The sequence below is a fragment of the Buceros rhinoceros genome, unplaced genomic scaffold, assembly GCF_000710305.1.
Source record: "Buceros rhinoceros silvestris isolate BGI_N320 unplaced genomic scaffold, ASM71030v1 scaffold17881, whole genome shotgun sequence".
Lineage (NCBI taxonomy): Eukaryota > Metazoa > Chordata > Aves > Bucerotiformes > Bucerotidae > Buceros > Buceros rhinoceros.
Window position 1 is genome coordinate 12,997 of NW_010393864.1, and position 22,613 is coordinate 35,609.

Below are 22,613 nucleotides of genomic sequence, written 5' to 3' on the forward strand. Positions count from 1 at the left end.
AGAATAAGGCTTTTACCTGACCCCGTAACCCAGCCCTTCCCTTTCGAGGGCAAGCGGGGTGCAGATAAGGAACAGAGCCTGTCCTGAGCCAGCCCATGCCGCACACAATAGCACATCACTGTGCTGTGTTCTCAGCCCCGTAATTCAGTAAAAGAGCGGCGGAAAAACAGAACTTCTCTCTCAATCCCAATTATGGCATCCCTGTGATTCTCTCCCAGGCCTCAGGACATCAGCAGCAGTCGGTTAGAAGGCTTTCCCAGCAGCCTGGCTAAGCTCATGTAAATACTTCTCCCTTTTTCACCTCCCCATGCTCTGGTGAGTATCATTCCCTGCTCAGTCCTGTATGTAACACACTGCTGCTGCACTGCCCAAGCCGTTTGATAGCTCTCGTTCAGCAAAGCCAGCTCCCACTGCTCTCCATGAAAAAGGGGTGCTTGCTTCCATTTCAGGAGAAAAAACCCTCCCAATAAATTTTGTCCCGTACTTAAAGTGCTGTTAGTCTGAATACACCAACCACAAGTGTCATGAAGCTGCACGTGGATGCCTGGGAAGAGGCTTGTAGCAGCCTTGTAAAGCTGTCTGAGATGGTGTGCCCGAGTGGCTAAGCTAGGCTAAAAGCAGATAAAAGTCTTCCCCCAGGAGCAAACCTGCCTCTAGATCCTTGGGACATTTCAGGTTTTCCCCACACTGAACAGAAGAGCAAGTCTTACTGTTTTCCATACCCCTCACTCCCGGAAGTTGTCACCTGGAATGTGAATTACGCTCTAAATCTTGCCAGCCCTGGGGAACAGAGCCAGCACAGTCCCACCTTGGGAATGCCTTCCCTCATGCAAACATCAGTTATCCTGTTTGAGACAACCTCATCTTACTCCTCTGATGCACAGAAATGAAGCCTGTCCAGCCCCAGCCAGCACAATGCAAAGGGGTGTGGAGAGACCTCTGTGTGTACTGAACAAAAAGGAGGCTGGGGAGGGGGGAAGATCAAAAATGGTGCCTGTGGATTCAGCTGTTGGAACGTGGCACTTCAGCATCTCTCTTGCCACGCCTGACTTGGTTACCTTTCTGCAAATTAAGGTCAGCCAGGAAAAGCCTCCAAGGAATGAAAACACTCCTGTATGCGCTCACCAAGTTTTCTCATCATTGTCTTTTCCTCCTGCTTCTGTCTAGAATAATTTAGAGCTCATGGATCTAACTGTACAGGAAGCCCTTCGCACTCCTGGATGTGAGCAGCTGGAAAACGATGCACATACTCCTCGGACCTGTTCAAAGGAACACAGTTCTGATGCACTACTTAATTTACTTCAGTCTTTACAATTTAACTCCCCTCTCTAAATACTGCCCTGTGTACTGAATCAGAAAACAACCCACCTCCACAGTTTAACCTCAGGCTGCTTTACAAACAGATTAAAACACCCAGTACACTTGTAACCCCGGGGACATATTGTCTGGTAATTAAGGCTTTCAAATCAAAGCATAGCAAAATTTCTGCGAAGTCATCATTCTGTTTGAGGGCTTGATTAATAAACATGAGGCCACCAAAAGGCACCTTTAGGCAGCTTCGTAAATTGATTAGAGCCTCCTCTGAAGAGACGCTGACGGCCCAGCCACACACAGAGCTCGGATCAGGGCGAGGTGACGCCCAGCCACACGCCTATCACCCATCGCTGTGGGCTGCTGCTCTGTGGCTCCTTGATACAGAGCCCTGGCAGTAAAACCAAACTGAACAGCTCAGCTGCAGTTACTGCTCAGCCTTGAGGTGTTCAAACTGCAGCTACAGCTCTGCTCTGAGGGAGTTCAAGGGGATCCCTGTGCTGCCTGGGCTGTCACATGCCATCCAGCAGCTCTGAACTCTGCCATGGCCAGAGTTACAACTGTAAATGTTTTCAAAGTAGTAAGTTATTAACCCAGTGATCTCATACAGCTACTTCCTTCCCTGTCACCCCAATTCTCCTGTTGTTTGTGTAATAATCATGTCTTCAGAAATGTAAATAACGTCAGGATGGGATGTGCTTTCCCATCATTAGCAGGAAATAAAAGTTGTTCTAAATAAACCTGTCCAACAGCAGGTCAACATGGCTCTTTGTCTGTTGAGACACTAGTTTCTTGATTGTGGGCCCAGAATGGAAGATGTTGCTCAAAAACTGCAGTCAGCTGCCCCGAGGATGACTCAGAGCCGTGTTAATGAAGGCAGCGGGTCCAGTACCCAGAACTCAACACCAGACTGGAAATACAGTGGCAGGCAAACATATATTAAGGCCTCTGAAATCATCCTTCCTTGCACCCAAACAATTCCCTGATAGTCTGCAGGAGATGCCATCTCCCTTTTCCTCATGGTTTAGGACAGTAGGCTTCAGTGTCCATGGAAATCAGTTCAGACTTGCACTGCATTCCCACAGACTACATTCCTCCTGTTCCGATTTTACAGTTCCAGCATGATGACAATATGACCAGTGGCCCCACAGGATGGGAGCAGCGAGGGGATGTTGAGGGAGATCAGTGACGCTGCGGAGCAGCGAGTGCCCTGACGGGTAATGGGTGACCCTTCCGCAGGCAGGCAGGGTTTCTGTGAGACATGAAGCCACCCTCCTGCTTCACAGGAGAGCAGGACAGAGAACCCGCAAAAGAAAGCCCCACCTGAGCAGGCCTGGTTCAGGACGGGTTTGTAAAGCTGTTCAGTAACAACTAACACACTTGAGCCATTAGGACTTGCTCCAAGGAAAGGAATTATCAAAAATGAAGCAGCTTCCTAAAGTGGTAAGTAAACGTGGTAGCAAAACATAATTAAGCTTCAGGTGAGTGGCATAAATGCTACATGCAAACACTAGACTGGAGACTCCCAATAAAATCAAAACTTCACGAAAACACTTTGGAACAACCGAAGTCTGAATGATTAAACAGCTGGGTCAGTACAGCTATGCGGGATCTAAGAGACTCCTTTAAAGTTCAGTCTGCATCGAAATGAGGAAACAAATGCTCAGATTCTGGAAGATTAAATACAAAATAAAACAAACCAGAAAATGTCTGAGGAATAGAAGTCTGAAAGCATAAACCCCATGTTTCCTAATGCATAGCCAAGGAGGCAGAAAGTTAAGAGCAGCATGTACAGGCTTCGAGAAGGTACATCACAGTAACACTTCATAGGTTTCCTTTTGCATCTGCGCTCTCCTTGGATAACGTGCCAGAGTCTACAGGCACAGGGGAAATACTGTCCCAGCATGAAGTGTCAGTAGGAAAAATTAGTTCTAAAACAAAGCTGAGAAGTGAGCAGTAATGAAATATGAGGTGCAAAAAGGCCTCACCAGGGTGAAAAGGACTCACCAGGGTAAAATACTGCAAGTAGAGGCTTAACTATTTCTTTCTTAAAACTCCTTTAGTCCCAGAGGATTTGAATGCAACATGAGATCAGGTTTTCAGAGTGAAAAGGAGGTCAAAGAAGAAGTTCATTAAACCTCTACAGCATCCAGTGCAACGTTCACAACAAACAATCGGGGAGGAACTTTTCCAGAGAAGAAAAACAGTGAGCTAAGCGTGAAACACTGCAGAGGGGCAGAGGCGAGACAGAGTCATGTCTCACACATGTGAAATGCTTTGGAGGATTTGGCTCCGCACCCTTTATCCTCACGCTTTCTGGTTTATACAAATTTCTTCGATCTCCAAAAGACATTTGATAAAGTTCCTTTCCCAAAAGGCCTTTAAAGAAACTAGTCTGACACGGGACAAACAGGAGCCAACACACAGATGCAGGGGAGGGAGCAACTGACAAGTTTCCTATGTGGAAACTGCTCATCAGGAGATTTTGGCTTTTGGTTATTACTATCAGCATGTCCTTCAATAAAGCCCAAGTCTGCTGCCTCAACACCGCTTCGTGGTCCTGAAGGCAGTAATTAATCGAGAAGGTAGAGCTCAAGTAAGTCAGACACAGCCACATGGCAACCGGCAGACTCCTGGCATTCAGTTTGACGCAACAGAGGCAATGACCTCAATCAAACTCACGTTTGGAGTGAAAAGGTCTCTTCCCCAGGCTGGAAAGGAAGTGAACACACCCAAGGGACCCACGAAAGCTGCCCAGCTCAGACACAGCCAGGCACACCAACACCACAGCTGGCTCCCCGCAGGGGCCAGGACTTCTCCTGTCCAAGCCCTGAGGGCTCACGGCAACTCAGCCAGGCCCAGCCAGGTGCCAGCCTGGACTGGGAGCGAAGAGCCATTAGAGGAGAAATGCAAGGACAGTGTCACACAATGGACAGGCAGGAGGGGGACATCCCCCCAAAACCACGTCCCTCTGGGAAAGGATATGAAAGAACAGGAAGCTTTGCACAGCAATAATGCATACACTAAATTACCCACCAGAAAAAGTTCTTCTCAGTCTCTCATGTGAACCCAACTTCCCATCAGAGCCTCCGAGACAGCCAAACCCCCAAATTTAGGACCATTCTTTCCTCTTTATTCACAAATTGTTAGGATGAGGAGAGGGCACCTGGAAAAAGGAAGATTTCTAGTTTCTTTTTCCTCTTTTTCTAAAGAAAATTCAAACATCCTGGGAGAAAAAGGGGGAGGATCCAGGGATTAAAGGATTTTCCAGACTCATATGAAAAGCACTCAAGTAGCATGAACACAACAACGAAATCCAGATTTTTAAAAAAAGTATAACTGGCATCCTTTTGACTTAATATAAAAAAAATCTGCTTTTGCCTTCCTTCTTCTGGTGTTTCATGTATTTATTCGCCTCTGTTCTGAAGGCATTTGCTTTGTTTTTCACTGTTTCTTCCATTCTTCTGGTACTAGTGTGTCCTGAAAAGAAAAATCAAAAAATTAACTCTTCCAGGCAACAAAGCACTTCTCTGCACCGTAAAAGCATCCCTAGACCCCTCATTCTCTCTCAGAGGAGCTTACTGGAGTGATGAAACCAGCACTGCAATGGAGTGGGGAGCTGAATTCGAGGAGGATGGCAGCAGTCACACAAATGAAGGTTAGCTTCTGGTGCAAAAGGGATGAGTGAGCCTTGTAAACCACCAAACCCAACAAAAAAGCTGGGCTGAATACAAAGCCTGCAGGTACCTTACCTGCTCTTCTACTTCAAACAGGGCCAATCTGTCCACTGGGAATCAGCTGGTCCACGTAAACACAAAGAAAAGATCTTCATGTCCCCAAAAACATGAGGTAATCTGGTCTCTTTGGGGTCCTCTTCCCCATCGAGATGCCAGACACAGGCATAACTACGGATGCTGAGCACTAGATGGTCCAGCCCTAGAAGCTGGTAACAACAAAGTCTTAACTGTCACGGGGGGCCTCAGAAAACTCAGCAATAAGGACAAATGCTTGGGACTGCGCATGGCAGCAAACCCTAACCTATGGTTTGTGGATACGAAGTTATTTGCAACATCTTCCAGGATTATTGACAGCCCAGAGGGAATTAAGCAGTTAAAACATCAGGCTGAGAAACAGAAAACATGCAAGCAGTGGAGAACACGTTCATGAGGCATTTGGTGACAAGCCACTAAAAAGCTGACACCACTGGCCCAAACCTATGGTAAAAAGGAGCATCCAGGGACCAGAACAGCACCATACATGGCCAGGATGCAGCCAGCATTTATCTACTAGAACAAACAACAGCCATCTCCCATTCCTCTGCAGCTACTTGTCATGGCTTGTGCTACACTCAAAGACCTCAAAACACTCCAGGGAGAGAAGCAATAGTACCAGGGTGTTTTTCTATGGGACGTGATGCCACATTCTCCATAGACTATTTTCATGAAACCATCCTCACACTGTCTGACCTGCAGACAGCAGCTCATACCAGCACACCCGGGTTCTGCAACAGCCACTCATACTGGTTTTCTTCTGCACCACAAAACCAGCTGCATTCAACATGCTCTTGTGTGTCTGTGTGCCTGGAGCACTGACTATGAACAGGAGAGAAAGCACATGCTCATGGGATGTACCAGGGCAGATGCCAGCCTCATCATAGAACTCATCCCAGATGCTCCCTCCCTTCCCCAAAATCCAGCAGGGCTGAACAAGAAAGGAGGCCACACATGCACATTTGGAACTAGGCAGCATACGGAGCACAGGCAGTCCTGACTCCTGCGCCACTGCGGATGTAGCAACTGAGACCTTACCTGCTCAGAGTGAGAGGAAGCGAAGGGCTTTGCACTGGTAAATGATAATGGAGCCCTGTGAAGTGATTGTAATGAACGGAGGGGGCTGGCTGCTGCTGCTGCCTGAGCCATGGTGACTGGTTCAGTCTACCAAGAGGGTGAACCCTGCATTAGGTTGTGTTCTCAGCTGAATGAGGTGGTGCTGACCCAGCTCTGCTGCACACAGAGCTCTCGCTGCCCCAAGCGAGGATGTAATTCGGCAGTCACAGTGTCTGGCTGCCGAATAACCAGAATACTGCAGACTGCAGGGAGAGGGAGGACCAACAGTAGGCTGGGAACAACCTGGATATGGACCATTTTCATCATGTTCTCCAACCAACATTACTAATTATTTATTTACAAGAACAAGACTGCTTAAAGTAGGTTTATTTCATCACCTGGTAGCTGCTTGGTGCCCAAGACAGACAGCACATTCATATTTGCACAATTACCATACAGACTTCAGATGATTAAGGAAATCAAAGGCAGTTTAGTCTCAGAGGACACATACTGCTAATATGCAAACCCAGCTGTAGCCAAGGACACTCAAGGACTGATTTAAAGCCCAGTAAGTGATGTTGGAAGGAAGCAGCTTCAGCTCAGATACCTTTTTGTGCAAGGAGCGAGTGATGAAGTGAAATGTAACAGGTAGCATGCCCAGGAAAGGCAAATTCCAAAAAGGCCCTTACTTCTAGAAGAGCCGGTCACTAGTAAAACCCCCTTTTACCGCAGCGTTCTATACTTTGCCAACCTACTGCTCTGCTCTGCAGCGATCCTGCCAAAAGGAGAGAGGAAGAGAGGTTCAGAGGAGACAGCAAAGAGGAAAGCAGCCCTGCTCCAGAGCCAGTGACAGAAATGCAAAAAGCAAAACCAGGGTTTCTGCTAACTTCTGTAAAAAAATGGTTTATACAGTCCCCTTCCCGGTCTCCATAGCGGAAGAGCACCTTTGCTTCAAGTGCAATCTAGTTAATTATCACTGTGCTTCAACATCCGAGACAGGTGAGCAGCGTGTTCCCAAAAAAATGTCTTTTTGAACTTTAAAGGCAGGTATCAAAGGGTTTCACTTTAGCCGAAGGTAGAAGTTTTACTTTCAAATTTGCCATTGTAGTTGCAGCTTCATGTCATTTACAGTGAAAAAGCACCTTGACACCCCCTGCAGTGTTTTGAAGTAGGAACCAACCACCTGCATTTCTGTGCTAACAGAAGCCCTGGTTGAGCAAAGACACTTAGAAGTAAGTTTCACTGTGTTCTTTTTCCCCAAATCTGTACCCTAGGCAATCTGTAATTAAGAATGATTTTATCACTACTCTTGAAATTAAAAAGGAAACATTACTAAATGACATAACACAACCCCGCTGGCAACAAAAAACCAGTAGGAACTGTTATGCTAACAAGAGCAAGTGCCACAGAGGAGAGGGCTGGACATCCAAGGGACCGAGGCTGAGAAAGCCAGGAGGCTGGTATGGAAAGGGTTGGCTATAATAACCATCCTTCCTGCTAGAGCCACACAAGCAGATGTTTTAAAGACAACAAATCAATGCAACTCCCCTGAAAATTATATCTTTGTGGGTTTTTACAGCTCTTGTCCTGGTTTTTACACAGTGATATCAAAAGTGAGAGCCCAGGGATATCTATGCAAACAGGTGTGCAAGGATAAACCTCTCACAATGGCTCAAAATGGGGAAGTAAGAAAAGGACAGATTTGAGGGCAAAGCAGGTCAATAAGGTCATCTTCAAAGCCAAACTCTACATTAGTACAAAACAAAACTACAGCCCTAAACTTCTGCCCTGTGTGGCAGAAGTGAAGGAGAGGGAACAGTTCAGCCTCTGTTAACATCCTGTATTGAAAGCTCAGGTCAGCAAAGTGCCTGAAGGCTGCTTAAGCCCCGGCACCTTCACGAGACACAGTGTGGCAGGAGACACAAGTCTGAAGAATCAGTCCAACGCCAGTACAGAAATGAATGCTGTATCCCTAACATTTACTAGAATTTCCTCTGGTTTTGCTTGCCTGTGTTGCCCTTTGTCTGTGTGCTGATGCTGTAAGCATCCATTTCCCTTTTCTTTACAGTCCCCCTTTAGGTAGGGGAAGCAGCAGTAGGATACCCTCACCTTACCTTCCTCCTCTTAAAAACTTCTCTCACAAGTGCAGCTACGGAAAGGTTGGGCCTCTTCTGCATTTATAGTCACTGTCATTATCTAACAGTATTGTCAGAGCTTGATATACCGTGTAGTAGAACAACAGTGAACGCGCCTTGCCAAGTGTCAGAGGGCACATACTTCCACCCTTTGCTTTCTCTGTGGGCAAGATCACATTGGCAAGCGGCCACACGGACCACTCTCTGAAGGAGCAGTCAGCTGTCTCAGTGGGAGCAGCTCATTGCCCCAGTCAGTTCAAACCTTTATTCTGAAAACAGGCACAAAAGTGGGACCAAGCAGCCCATCCCCACGCGCAAGATCCCAGAACCAAAAGTAGAGTTCTTTACTGAAACAGTTATTGACACAGGAGAGCATCAACGTGATCGACTCCCCACCGATTTTAACAGCAGCTCCCACCAAGGCTCTGCCTCACCGTTTTACTGCTTTCTGAGCCAGCATCCTGTTCCCTGCCAGGAATGTGACGCCTCCCAGAATGGCCAAGTACTTCAGAGTCTGGAACATGTTGAGCTGAGTCCAGTAGACATACATGAGTCCCAGCATCGCTGTGAAAAAAAGAGCCCGTGGCTGAAACTGCATTTCAAAGACCAACCATTTGTTATCCTTACAACAATTGCTATGTTGCACTGCCAGGCCTACGCATTTGGTTTCTATGTCATCTCTGAAACAGCAGATTTAAAGACTTTACATTATCGCCAGGGGAAGGCAGCGTCTGAGTCTCCATACTGGAGAAAAATGTTACACCAACAGCTTGCAACCAACCCTCCTGTGACAGAACTACAGACATATTCTACATTTAAGGGCTATTAAAAGGAGAAGGATACTCTGGATTCCAATAGAGAATATTAACCTTTGCACATCTGTAGGAGCTTTCAGCTGTATAAAGCTTCCAAGGAAACTGGCTTAGATTAAGCAGCACACTGTCATTTGGGAAATCGTTAGATCCAACGTTCTCCTAACCCGATAGGTTTTTGAAATGCTACCAAGACAGTATAATAACTGTGCAATCAAGGGCATAATAAAATTGATGAAAAAAATTGGTTCAGCCAAAGAACAAGAGCTTTCACAGGAAGAGCTCTAAAGAAAAGATGTAGATGATAGTTCTGCAGGTTTCAATCCCACAGAAACACCCAGCTTACGAGGATAAACGTGCAATAGAGAAAGTGTGACCTCTGGAAATAAGTTCTATTAAGCACAGATAAATGGTGTGTGAGGGGAGCCCACATAACGACGGCTGTTACAAGCTGATGGCCCAAACAAGTTTATCACCATATTAACAATCATGAAAAGCAGGAAGGGAAATGAAAACAAGAGCACAAATGTTATGCTATTATGTCATTACAGTTAATAGACCACAAGGCCATTAACCACCAGGGCTCTCATCTGTAACTCCCAGGTGAGAAGGTCAAACAGAGCAGAAAGCCTCTGACACTTACCAGCATGTCCCAGGTGAAAAACAATGGTGCTGGGCGCAAAGCTGAAGTTGGAGATGTTGGCACCTATCTTTATCCACTAGAAGGAAAAGAAACAAAACCTGGCTTAGAGTAGCCTTGTCAACACAAGCTTCTATTTAAAACTTCGGTACCTCTTGAGCCTGTTTAAGTTCTCCAGTGCACACGGTGTTCTCCCTAGAGAAGCACTTGTTTACTACAACAGGAGTAGTAATTTTGCTAGAGACAGCACTGTGGAGTTCCTTTACCGAACATTCCTTCTGCTGCTTCTGACTGCCCAAAAGCAGTTCCTCAATTACCTTTAAATTGACCCAAATCCACATTTTCCAGAAAAATAAACAGTGCTATTTCTACCCAGCTGAATTAATTTCAATTAAAAAGATAAAAAGAGGTTCTAGTTTTGGACTCAACAAAAGAATGGCTATAGCTACGAGATGTTTGCTCATAAGAACAACTTCAGTTTTAAGAGTACAAGACAGAAAGGCATGAAAGATGGGAAACAGGAGCAGCAGCAATGAGATTTTTCATTGAAGTGTCATCAACACGCGTACTGCGAACTCCAGAGACCAGCAGACACAACAATCTGGATGCCAACTTTCAGTGAGACCAGCTCATGGGACATTACTGCCAAGCAAGCAAGGGACCGGTTTGTTCTCCAAATAAGGAGTAATTTAACTTGCCTAGACAGGATTTCGTACTGCATTGAGTTCAAAACACTGATCTGATGACACAGCAAGTAGATGTTCCAACTACAAACACCAATTATGTCCATAAATGGGAATCAATCCCAGGAGATTAAGCAGCACAGATACCGTGATGGGTGTACGAAGGGGCAGGCAGAATCACTGTTCCTCCTGTGGAAGTCTACGGTCACTTATAACTTACTGTACTCCACATCCCCAGCAGAAGCGCACTGAGAAACTCACCCCACCTGCTCCTACTTGGCAGCAGTGTTTGCTGGTTTTGACTATAAACTTAAAAATAAAACATTTAGGAAAGAGACAGTACCAGACTGACCTTCTGCCCCATCGTTTGCTAGCTGCAGCTGCAGCCCTCTGTGCTACACGTGAGTTTGAGTAAGAAGTTTAGCTGGCCAACCTCGGCAGTGACTTTAGACTGGATGGGAAAACATTTTCTTCTTCTGTGGCCCAGTTCACTCACCAGAATGAGCAGCAAAAGCAGCGGGGAGAGAATCAATGCTGTGAAAGTGTTAGATACCACAGTGGGAGGCCTCTTCTCAGGTTCCCTGAAGAGGTGCTGCAAACAAACAAAACCAACTTATAAGTAGGAGTATCCAGCAGAGCAGCTTTTCTGCTCCCCCGAGGAGCAGCTGCAGCCCAGTGCTGATCCCAGGCGTTCCCCTGGATGATGAGCATTCCCCTTAGGGCAAAGACTGACTCTCTAAAGTAGCGTCTATTCCAGTCTCTGCACATTTGATCTCCAGCACCGTTAACTTCTCCTTGCCCTCACAGAAGCACTTGTTAGCTTGTCAGCAGCACAGATGGCTGGAATGAGGCACGAGAAGCCTTCACCAGCAGAGCTTTATGTGGTGCTCACCCAGGCAATCTATCTGAACCTTCCCAGTGGCACCAGTCGCTCTCTCACAGGTAGGACACAGCTTACTTATTCATACTCCAGAGACTGCAACAAATTTATTTCCATTAAGCAGTAACTCTGGTTTCCTTTAATTACATTACAGACACAGTATCAAGAGATGACTTCTCAAAAATTAGTGACAATGAGAACAGATAATACTACTAGGATTTTACCCCCCATCTCCACACAGAATTTTTTGTTTTTACTGTACCTGGATTTCAGGTTTGGGAACAAAGAGGTTCTTGGACTGTACTGTGGATGGTGCATCCTCCTCTGGGAATTTGATCACAACATCAGCCTGAAATGAAATCGTGCAGCTTCATGAAGTTTCAGCTCAGTGTATAGGAAGTTCTGTAAAGCCAATTCCATTACTGTGGCCTATGTCCTTATTCGTCAATCTATGATTAAAATTATTTTTAAAGGAAATTAAGGAAAAGCCACTGGATTTTTTATGAGGCGATTTCTCCTAAACAAAGGCAGTAATGCCATCACTAAAGATAGCTTATTTCCGGCACAGCAAGCACAGAAATGCTGAACCTTGAAGTTCTTACTGTGAAATTACAATCAAACCCGTAAATGTTCCGCTTTCTGTTCCACCACATAATGAAATGAACATTCATGTCTGGCTTGCTTTGACGCTTACTTAAAAACTTCAAATGAACAGCAAACCTCAGAGCCCATAAATGGCCAACAGGTTTCTGGTTCACTACAAAGAACAAAACAAATGAGTTTTTTTCTTCCAAGCCTGTTCCACACCCTCCTGTTAGACTGCCAGTAATCTCAAAACCACATCACCACACTTCCAGCTACGTACCACATTCCACAGGATTGGGTTTTCCAGAGTGGCATCTCCAACTATCAAGTAAAGAGTGTAGGTACCAGAGGCAGAGTCAAACTCAGTCTTTCTCTCAGAGGTATCCAGTTCAAACTTGTACACGTTCTTGCTGTCTGGTTCTGCAACAAACACTACCTCCTGGCCAGTCTTCTGGTTGTGAAGTCGGACAAAAGTCTGAAAGGAAAGATGGAACCATTTCTGGAATACCTTGTAGTGTGATTACAAATATCAACAAAATGAGAGACTTACCCCCAGATCAAAAAGCACAGAAACTGGAGTACAAACTGGGAGCCTGCAAATTAGCAGGTCTGAGTCACTACAGCACCGAGACAGTCCAGTGGCCCACTTGGGCAATATTGTGAATGTTAATTGACGGATGTACGTGTAGGTGATTTTTGTTTGTGCCCCATCCCCTTTTCTATTTTATATAGAAAAAAATCTACTTTTTATAGAAAATCTATAGTTGAAGACTTTCAGCAAACCATCCACATTAACAACCCAGAGCGTGGTTTTACAGAGCAGGCTACCTGCACTTACTTTGTGGAGTGAAATGAGACACAGTGCCCGAGCCAGAAGAGGCTTCACCTAACACACAGCCAAAACAAACGAACTGAATCCACTTCCCACCTACCAGGATCAGTGATCTCTCACAGTCCATGTCAGAAAACATAAGGCTTCTCAAAACCATCAGACCTTTTCAAGAGCAACTGTCACCTCAGATGCTTCAAGATGGAACACCTTGGGGACACAGCAATGACAAGAAATTGTGCTAACCTGGTGAGGGATGAGTTCAGCTCCACTGTTCACGTCTATCAGCTGAAAGGATAAAGCAAAATTCTGGTGGCTGTCAGCAGTGAAGGAGCCCTTGGCTTTGGCTGGGTAAGCCACCCTAGGAGGAAAAACCAAATAGGATTGAGGTGATCTTCCAAGAGAAGGCCTGATGTTCACAGAAACTGAGGCACGCCAGCCTGTCCAGCAGTGCTGCTGTCTGCTCAGCAGAGATGAGCTCTTTATCAAAGACTTAGGTGAACTCACATGTCTTTCTCCTCCACCATAAATTTAACAAAAAGAAATGGAGGGTTTTTTTAGTAGGATTTTTTCTGAGCTACATACCTCGCCCATTTTCAAGTAAAACAGTTGTTTGCTACGAGGTTCACAGGAACGCCAGGAGAAGGTTTTGCTAATACTCATCCACATTCCGTTTAGCCAAGGCTATGCTGCTACCAAAGGTGTGACAGCAGCAGAACAGAACAGACACTCAAACATCAGCACGGGGAAGGTTGTATCAGCACACACAGAGGGGCCTCAGGGAGGCTGTGCAGCTGAAGCTGAATTCCATACATTACATTCTAACTGATGGCCATGAAAGAAACAATTCAGTTCAAGTACACTGAGCAACGGTACAGCCACAGACCCCAAATACAGGGTATATGCTGCTGTAGAGCATCTCTATCAAAGCCAAATAATATCAGAAACATTAACTCAATTCTTTTAACTTGCTTTTCCTGTGGAGAGGTGTGTACAAAGGAACAGAAGACTCAGGTTGCCTGGCTTCTGTCAGTATTTATCTCAGTATTCAGGAAAATCACCTCTTAAAATAACGAGTGTTCTCACAATGAACTCACATGTTTAAGAGAAACAGCATGAGTAGAGCTCTATGTTCCAACAGTTATTCCAATACAAGGTTCCAAGTTCAGCTGAAGGAGGTAGCGCTCCAGTCTAGAGCCGGAGTTGCCCCTAAAGGTTCACATGCCCCGAGTAATTTTACCTGGTTGTTTTTGGCGCAATGCTCTGATCCTTATCCACTGTAGAAAGATCTACGTTAGTAATTCCAACCTCCGTGGAAACTTTCACTTTTAGCTGCAACAAAACACAACGGAAAATTACTCAGAGCACTCTACACACACCAATTGTGGCCAAGTTCACTGCAGCAGCTTTAGCTCTTTTGTCCCCTTCCCCAAAGAGGGTCTTACCCTAAGCCAAAGACAGAACCTAACCTGAACAGAAGGATCCACAGCAATTTACGTGCACCAGTTGCTAACCATAACCTGCCCCCTTCCTCCCTGCACAAGCAGCCAGCTCAGAAGACACCAGCTTCTCAGTCATGTTGGAGTTAGCTGCCCTCTGGAGAACCGGTTTTAATGGAACAGTCCCATCACACACATTCAGCTAGTTTTCCTTGTGAACTAGCAGAAACTAGCCACAACTTAAACCCGCATGTGCGTGTGTACCTCTGCTTACTGGACAGCAACTGGAGATGGGAGAGGTCTCCGGACAGCAAACGGTTACGCCTTTGTTGGCTCCTAAAGCCCAACAGGTTTCTGCTGATTCTAGTACCAGCAGGCAAAAGCCAAAGCATTGCTGCAGAGCTGCTCTTTGCTCAGCAAGCTTTCCTGCGGAGTCACGGCACGGGGCAGCCAGTAAGGCCCTGCCATTCATCACACTCCTTTGCGTGAAGTGCAGCAGAAACCCCAAGCAGAAGAATGATTTCCTGGCCTCTCCCCAGCCCCAAACCACAGACCAGGCAGTGAACCTGGCTGAGTTTGACTGATTTCAGTCCTTCTCTCAAACGTAAGCAGTTGCTGCAGTCTGTAGTTTTTAATTAGCACATTTGTTCTCACAGCTCACAAATGCTCCCCTGGAGAATTTACAGTTTCATTGCCAACGTATTTTTTCACCATATACTACAATTTGTTACTAAGGGTTTGCTCATGTGAGCCAGCCCCATACCCTCACCCTGAAAAATAATTCACAGGGAACCTGTGGGAAAAATATGTAAAAACATAAACCAAACTATTCAGGTCAGACTTCAAACGCAACAATCTTGGCAGTTCCTTTACCACAAAAGATAGAGATCACCCCTGAAAACAGATCCCTTACTATGCAGACTCTTCGGGCTGACTCTGGTAAAGCTTTAGTGTGTTCCAAGATAGGAGCAAAGAAAGACGAACCAATGAAATATTGATTTTGAAAAAGCTATGTGAAGGCAACTCGGCACTGCTGCACACAGTCCCTCTGACGGAACACTACACAAACAGCTCTCAAATATTTTAATGCCAGGAAATGCAGTCTCTGCCAGAGTAATAACCTACTGGTTTAGCTCATTATTGTCAAAACGACGGTGCATTAAGGACAATTAATTCTAATAACAGTAAGGAAAAAAAGCAGCTCCCCAGCAGTCCTCCCCCGTAAAGATGCGTTGTATCAGAAGCGGTTCACACAAAGCCGCCCCAGCACTATTATGCTCCTGCTGGTACCTCTGTGCGCCAGCACGAGCTCAAGCAGCACCAATCAGTCCCCTCTGGACACTAAGCGGCACTAAGTACTACCACAGTGACATCCATTTGACTCATGGAGTAAAGGTCAGCAGTTGTCAATGGGTGCCTTCCTCCACTCCAAGCTGACCACGTTGGAAGACTTTAAAAGCTAATCTTTTCCTTAAACAGGCAATTTATGGCAAAAACTAACCTTGGGAATAGACATAACTGGAGAGGAGCCTTCCCGGCGGTGGACACTGGGGGCACTATAGGAACAGTCCGTGTTAGGACTATAGGAATAGTCCCATTCTTCTCACTGTAACAAACTGGAGGGAAATAAAGCTCCGAGTGTTTCCCTCAAACTCTTCTCCAGACAGGTGCAGTGTAACAGCGGTTGCCACCAAAAAGAGGTGACGTCATCTATAAAGTGAAGACTTTGCATTTGCTTTGGTCACTGTTTCTCCACTACAAAAGCATCACCATACATACCGGAGATGCCAGAAGACCCCCTTGACTCTTTTCTCGGGCTCTAGAGCTCATACAGACAGAGAACACCATATGCTCAGGTGCCACAGACCGGACAACCACCAGACAACTGCTAGCCAAGGCTGGAGACTGACGGATTCAGATCCTGAATGCTCTGAAGAACTACCATTCTTCGTAATCATTTTTGCACAGCTAATTTGGGCTGCTCTGTGGACACTTCCACTGTTAGCCTTCGTTCATACGCTGTCAGAGCAGCACCAAAGTGATAAGGCTATTTTGAAATTCACACAAATATCTCCTTTGATCATATATTAATCTGGTTACTGGTTGTAATCCTGAGTCAAAATCCGATGCACAGCAGAAAACACGTGATAAAAATGCCATATAACTGGCAACATCCTTAATGGCTATAAATACAAAGCTGTTTCAGTGAACAGGCACGGAACGAAAACACCAGCAGAAAGCATACCCACCTCCACTTTGTTAGCAATGAATCGCTTATCTCCCTCAACACTGATGGAAAAATCATAATATCCACTGGCAGGTTTCACATTCATGAAGTTCAGCTCAAAGACATCTCTGTAACAAAAAACCAAGGTGTTGAGTATCCTCTAGGACACTAACAGCAGCCTACAAATAGGTAACATCTTGCTACCAGAAGTCTCCAAATGTGCTATATTAAGCAAATGCACAACCAGAGCACAAAACTAGTGTTGCTAAGTGCAGCGGGAAAAGAATTCTTCAAGGTTCCCCTGCAGTCAGTGGAACATTGCAATTTCCCAGTCCACAGAAAAAGCAGCAGAAATTCACTATCACTCCCAAACGTGCTCAGTCACCTGTTACCAATCAAACGCAACTACAGCATTTTGAGGTTTACATCACGCAAACATTCCTCAGGTGAAGAGCATGTAAAGAAAATAAATTTGATGCCATATAAGTAACACCTCTTTGCCTTAAAAACCATAAAGATAAAGTAATTGTCTTACCCTGAGAGAGCAAATGGTGTCTGCTGAAGGACAGTGGCTTTGCTAGACGCAGACTTGGCGTAGTCAAGCTTTACAGAAGCTTGAGTCAGTGGCTGGGACATAACATCGGTCACTTGTAGCTACAAAAGAAAACCAAGCACTTCCATAAAACCTGGTGTCCTGGGAGGAACGCAGGAACACAGACGACTCACCACCCCGCTGTACTACGCACCCAGAACTCTCCTCCGCCCAGCATCCCAGATTCACCTAGTCCTTTCTAACATAACCAGGAGAGCTCAAGTTGTAATCAGCAGAGCTGACTTCCATCCAGTACCATCTCGATGCAGTGTCTTGTGAGCCCCAGGTAAGCAGAGGCTCCTAAGAAACACTTCGTAAGGGCACTGAAGCCCCAGATCTACTGGCACCTGAGTCCTGCAGCTGAAAATGAAAGACATCACCTTACACATTGGGTCAGCCCAGACCTACAATACTAAAGACTGAGTCAAGAGCTGAGCTATGATTTGGGGCCAAGGACCCACCCTGAGGACAGGCTGATGGTGAGACACAGCCGCGGGTCCCTCAGGGACAATAACGACAGGCAAGTGGTAGCGGTTCCGGGATAAGGATCCTGCGGCACAAGCAACGCTGAAGGCCTCTGAGAGTGTCTCAAAGTTTTTCTTGCTAAAAATTGCATTCATCAACTGGATAACTTGATCCTGAAAGAGAAAAAGCAAGTCGCAGATGAGCACCAGCAAATTAACAGATTGGCTTGGTATAATGTTATTAATAAAAACATCATTCATAAAGACTGTTTCATTTCCCATCTGCTTTAAAATTAACTCCCGGTATAAGGTAACCCCAAATCAGATACCTTCCAAGGGTCACATCAGCATTCTTATCCTTGGCTGGGAGGTTCCAACCACAATCACTCTAACTGTGCTGAAAACTTGCAAAACCAGAGTCTGGATCTACCTCTTCAAACCACGTGTTTCCGAATGGAAGACGCTGTCAGCTCAACTACTCAGACTGTGTGCAGCTGCAAAAAGACACTCTGGCTCCAGGAGCCATATAATTGTCTCTGTACAGCGGAGAAGGACTAGGCTAGAGATGCTGGCTACCTGCCAAGCTGCGAAGGCCATGCAGCATCGATGCAGAGCATCCCAACAGCTCTGGAAGGAGCGAGTCTCAGCCTGTGCAGGCTTATCCCTCCAGGCTCAGCAGTGTCCTCAGGCTAAGAGGATTAGCTTTAAAGCAGTACCACCAGGAACACCGAGCCAGCTCGGGCTCTGGGATGTGTCAGAGCTAATTTGTTCTCTACGAATTACGAGTGGGACCTTGTCTCCCAGCTGGTTTTGCAGTCTGGCTTTGTGCCTCTGCACCACACCCCACAGGGTATGTCGTCTATTCAGATTCTTCCACCACTCCCTGCTAGTCTGAAAAGCAAAGGGGTTGGTTACCTGTCCTTTGATCCACGCAAAGGACTGTGGGCTAAATTCTAATCAGAAGTGAGAATAATCAAAGACAATCCCCACTAAAGCAATACGTATCCAACTGAGTAACCCCACAAAGAACACTTATGGATGAAATCTACTGCATCTCCAATTTTTACCCTCCAACTTGTACTAACGAGCACCGACGTATATCACAGCTAGAGAAAGCACCCAGACAGACCCTACAGAACATCCGCTCCCTGCAAATCCTGCGGTGTTTCTCGTTGTTGTGGAGGGCATGGCTTAGCTCCAGACCCAAACCAGCAACTGACGTGCTCACTGAAATTGCGGGGGGTGTGGGGGTGGTGGTGAAGAACAAAAGGAGCTGCTTTTTCAACTACTATATGTTAATTTCTAAAAAGAGTTTTGTGGCAGTCTGGAGGCACTCTCACCATTTGCAAGAGATAAAGCTTTAAGCCCCAACAATAGCACTTCTGACAGCACAATTCTGAAACAACACTAAACAATTTTCCCTAATTGGTCTTTTCTCCACACATCATTTGGACACTGACAGTTTGAATAGTGTGCAACAGAATCACCACCTCAAAAATGGCATCAAAATTACTTTGCATTAGTCTGCTTGGCAGCAGCATGGAAGGGAGCCAGGAATGAACTCAGATGTCTTACACTGGCTTCTGTCTCAACCCTGCTGCTTCAGCGAGCTGCAATTCTCAATCTCAAGCACATCCAACCCTGTTAACTTGCGGTGGAAAAAAATTATGAAGCAGAGAGTTTGCCGTACTGAATTCTAGCTTCATCCAGCTCAAAAGGAATTTCCAAGATAACGAGTTGTAGCATCCAGATTCCTGTAGGCGTATGGCACTAATGCTGTCTCCCTTTTGAGCACCCCAAACTAGTGTGTCTGCATTTCCTCACAGGTAAATAACATTTGCAAAATGCTTTGAAATGCTGGAAAGTGCTGGATAAGTGCCAAATACCAGAACAAACTCTGCAACAAGAGGGGGTTTTTTGAACAGCTTGTCTCAATAAACAGAGAAAAAAAAATAGGCCTCACTTGCAATTTCCTTCTGTACATTTGAAAAAGAAAAAACCAAACCAAATCCAGCCTGTGATCTTGACGGTGGAATCTGCTCCTAGATTCCGTTACTTAGCATTCCCCCCAAGATGTCCCCTTTCACACAGCGTGCTCATTATTTTTTCCAGTAGAAATTCTACCCAGTTTCAGCAGCCTCTTGCTGCCTGACAGGGACTAGGCAGATCCTTTGAGAGCTACAGTGTGCAGGGGATGAAAGGGCAAATGCAAACCTCCTTCATAGCTGGCTCTGCACCCACGTGGTCCGACAACTTATAGGCAGCAGCAACAAACAGTGCAGTAGTCTCAATTCCTTCTTCGAACTGCAGATAAACTCCACCCAAGTCATCCAGGCGAGCAACAAGATCCTGACAGAGAGTTATTAAAATTTCAATTGCATTCTAGCAGATCCACAGACATTCACTCTATTGCTAGGCCTGTAATCCAGTGAAAAAACACGCCCGACTGACGTATTTTGTAATAGTCATTTAGAAACAGCGAGAAAAATAAACCTTCAGCCTTTAATTATATTTCAAAGTCATGACTTTGTGTTTCAGTCCACTGTGAAACAGCTAAAAGTCCAGAAGAACGACTTGCTTGAAAAGGAGAGCCAAGCCAGCCCACGTCATGCAGGCAAGGAGTGAGCCAGGCTGGGTTTTCATTTCGTGTTTTGCATTAATACATCTTTTAGCACCACAGAGGTCTAACGAATTCCTGAATCATTAGAGAGCATAGCGTGTTCCTACCTCTATCTCCTCAACAATGCCACTTAGGTCTGCCTGCTGGGACAAGTAAGACGCTGTCTCCAAAGCCTGGATGGTTCTTAAAACAAGAACAAACAAAACCACTGTATGATTTTTCCTTCCTTAGAAGCCAAATGCCATTTAAATCAAAGCAACTACAGTTTCTATTCTGAATGAAGTATAGAATAGCTGTTACTGCATTCAGTTGACTTTTTCATCTGCAAAGCAAGTTTTAAAGTTTCCCTTTCTTCCCCAGCTTTTAAGGAAAGCTCTATTCTCTCGTTTCACAGTAAAATTACTTCATTCTTTGGCGATAAATGCCAAGATTTCTTCTGCTTACTGACACGTTTCTCCCACCTCACAGTACAGGCAGCCCAACTGATAAACAGGGCTGAGGAAGAGTATCAAGTCCACTGCAACCATAATACCCAGCCATGGTTCTGTGTTTTTTAAATCAAAAGCCTGTTGTGCATCTTCCTAAAGGAGGAGGCTTTTCTGGGATGTATCCTCTTTACTGACCATTATTACCGAACAAAACTGAATATACAGGCTCATCTGCAAAATCACACAGAAAATAGCCCGAACCCTGTATTTTTCATTCCCTCAGAGGGACAATAATGAACTGGGCAAACACCTCAAATGAAAACACAGCACCTACTCTACTACATCCATATTACAAAAACCAAGTGTTAAAACACCCTGTACTCCAAAATCCCGCTGCCCAGAGGATAAACATGCAGCAGGGAATCATTTCCACCTGAAAGACTTACGCCAGCACATTTTCTTCTTTGCTAAGACGAGCAGTAAGAGCACTGAGTGCTTCCTGAGATGCTAAAGGAAGGCCAAAGCCACTCAGGGCCCCAACAGCATGGAAGATCTGGGTGATTGAGGAGTCCTCGCTGACAGCCGCAAGCAGCAGCTCTCTGGTCTCATTGGAAACGGTAACCTGAGGATAACACAGGGAACGTGTTGGCTCACACTTGAAAAAACAAGGCCTTTAGTCACCAGTGATGTCTCCCTGGAGCACCATACTTGATTGGTGATGAGCTGTAAGCTTTTGGGAAAAAACGCTTTATCATTCATTACATTTTAGTTTAAATAATTAAATCCCTAAGTTTTGCCGTCGACTATCAAACAGGATAATCCATGATTTAGATTTACCTTGGTAACCTGCTACTGTTTTTCATCTGGCATCACATCCCCGTGCAGCAGCCGGTGGTACTGATGAGAAACAGGGCTTGGACAACGCACCCCACATTTGTATTGTCCCAGCGTTTCAGCACGGAGTTTTCACCCATTTTATCATCCACCCAGACAGCTTTTAACCGACACAGCTGCTGTGGATCCCATTAAAATGTGCTGGTGCCTTTTTTCTTAGCCACTGATGTTTAATCCAGAAACACCCCCTTGGAATTATTCTGGACCAAACACTTGCTTTGTGTCTTTATGCTTTGCCTTGTACAGCACGACTCTCCCAGACACTTCATACCTAAGACACAACAGAGTACAACCCACTAAAAGAACAAATAGAAGTTAAATATAAAATAAACCCAAGAAAAAGATGAAGATAAATATTTGCTCAGCAAGATCTGTCCTCAGAGCTCAGGGCTCCAAACTCACCTCACAGCCCGACAGGACTCGGATAGACTGTGCAGCATAGAAGAGGGAGTCGACGCTGCTGGAGTCCACGTGAGATTTGATGAAACTGCACGCGGCCTGCGAAGGAACAGAAGGTGACTTAGAGCATCAGTCTTCAGCCACTGAGAAGAGATTTAAAAGATACTCCAAGACAATTCCATGTACACTGCTGTGCATTTTTATACTGAAAAAAGGAAAAGGAAATCCCCAGTAATATTTGTGATGCAGCAGAGCCCAGAACCCCCAGACCCTGCCCTGCTAAGTGCTGCACGGAAGCAAAGGTGGATCCTGCTAAGAGAGACAAGCAATTTTCATATAAACTCTGATGCAACCAGAATTCAAATTTAAATTATCTATAATTATTAAACCTCTCAAAATAAAAAGACCCACAGGTATATTTAGCAGGGAAAAATCTCCCAGAATAGAGAACCAACAAACAGAAATTCTGTGGGCGAGCTTCCTTCCCCACTGTACCCCTCCCCACAATCACAAATGGATGCAGAACATGGAATTTCAAAGCATACAGACAGAAAAGCTGGGTAAGCAGCTACAGGATGAAGGCAAGCAATGAGACTGCTCAATCATCTGTATTATTAACTGACATCTTTTAATGGTAGATAGGTCATTAAGATCCCCTTCTAACCAGGAAATAACCAAGCATTTAACTCCTCTTATAAAAACCACTAGTTCTTGAGTATGTGGGCCCCAGGCCTTTACATGTAGGACTGGATTTTCACGCTGCAGTTATGTAGGAAGAGCGATTGATGTTCAAGTGTTTGTTATATTTACTACCTTTACCTTGCAAATAGTTCCACCCCATGAAGAGAT

At 45.3% G+C, this 22,613-nt stretch overlaps 2 protein-coding genes across 2 annotated transcripts in view; one reads left to right on the plus strand and one right to left on the minus strand.

The window, feature by feature from the left end:
• The window catches only part of GHRH (growth hormone releasing hormone), a 3,239-nt gene extending 2,957 nt beyond the window's left edge, over nt 1-282 (plus strand). The window contains exon 5 of the mRNA XM_010145039.1: nt 219-282. Coding sequence (XP_010143341.1) covers nt 219-282 — 64 coding nt within the window. The remainder of the gene's footprint in view (nt 1-218) is intronic.
• A 4,155-nt stretch (nt 283-4,437) lies between these two features.
• On the minus strand, nt 4,438-21,863 carry RPN2 (ribophorin II; the record flags this gene model as incomplete). Its single annotated transcript, XM_010145040.1, has 15 exons — nt 4,438-4,791; nt 8,707-8,836; nt 9,728-9,803; nt 10,904-10,999; nt 11,550-11,636; nt 12,153-12,347; nt 12,948-13,062; nt 13,942-14,033; nt 16,390-16,495; nt 16,903-17,021; nt 17,421-17,597; nt 19,638-19,772; nt 20,151-20,226; nt 20,918-21,093; nt 21,768-21,863. Coding segments are annotated over 15 exons (1,686 nt in total), but the record flags the coding sequence as incomplete, so codon positions are not given.
• Between the last annotated feature and the right edge of the window lie 750 nt (nt 21,864-22,613).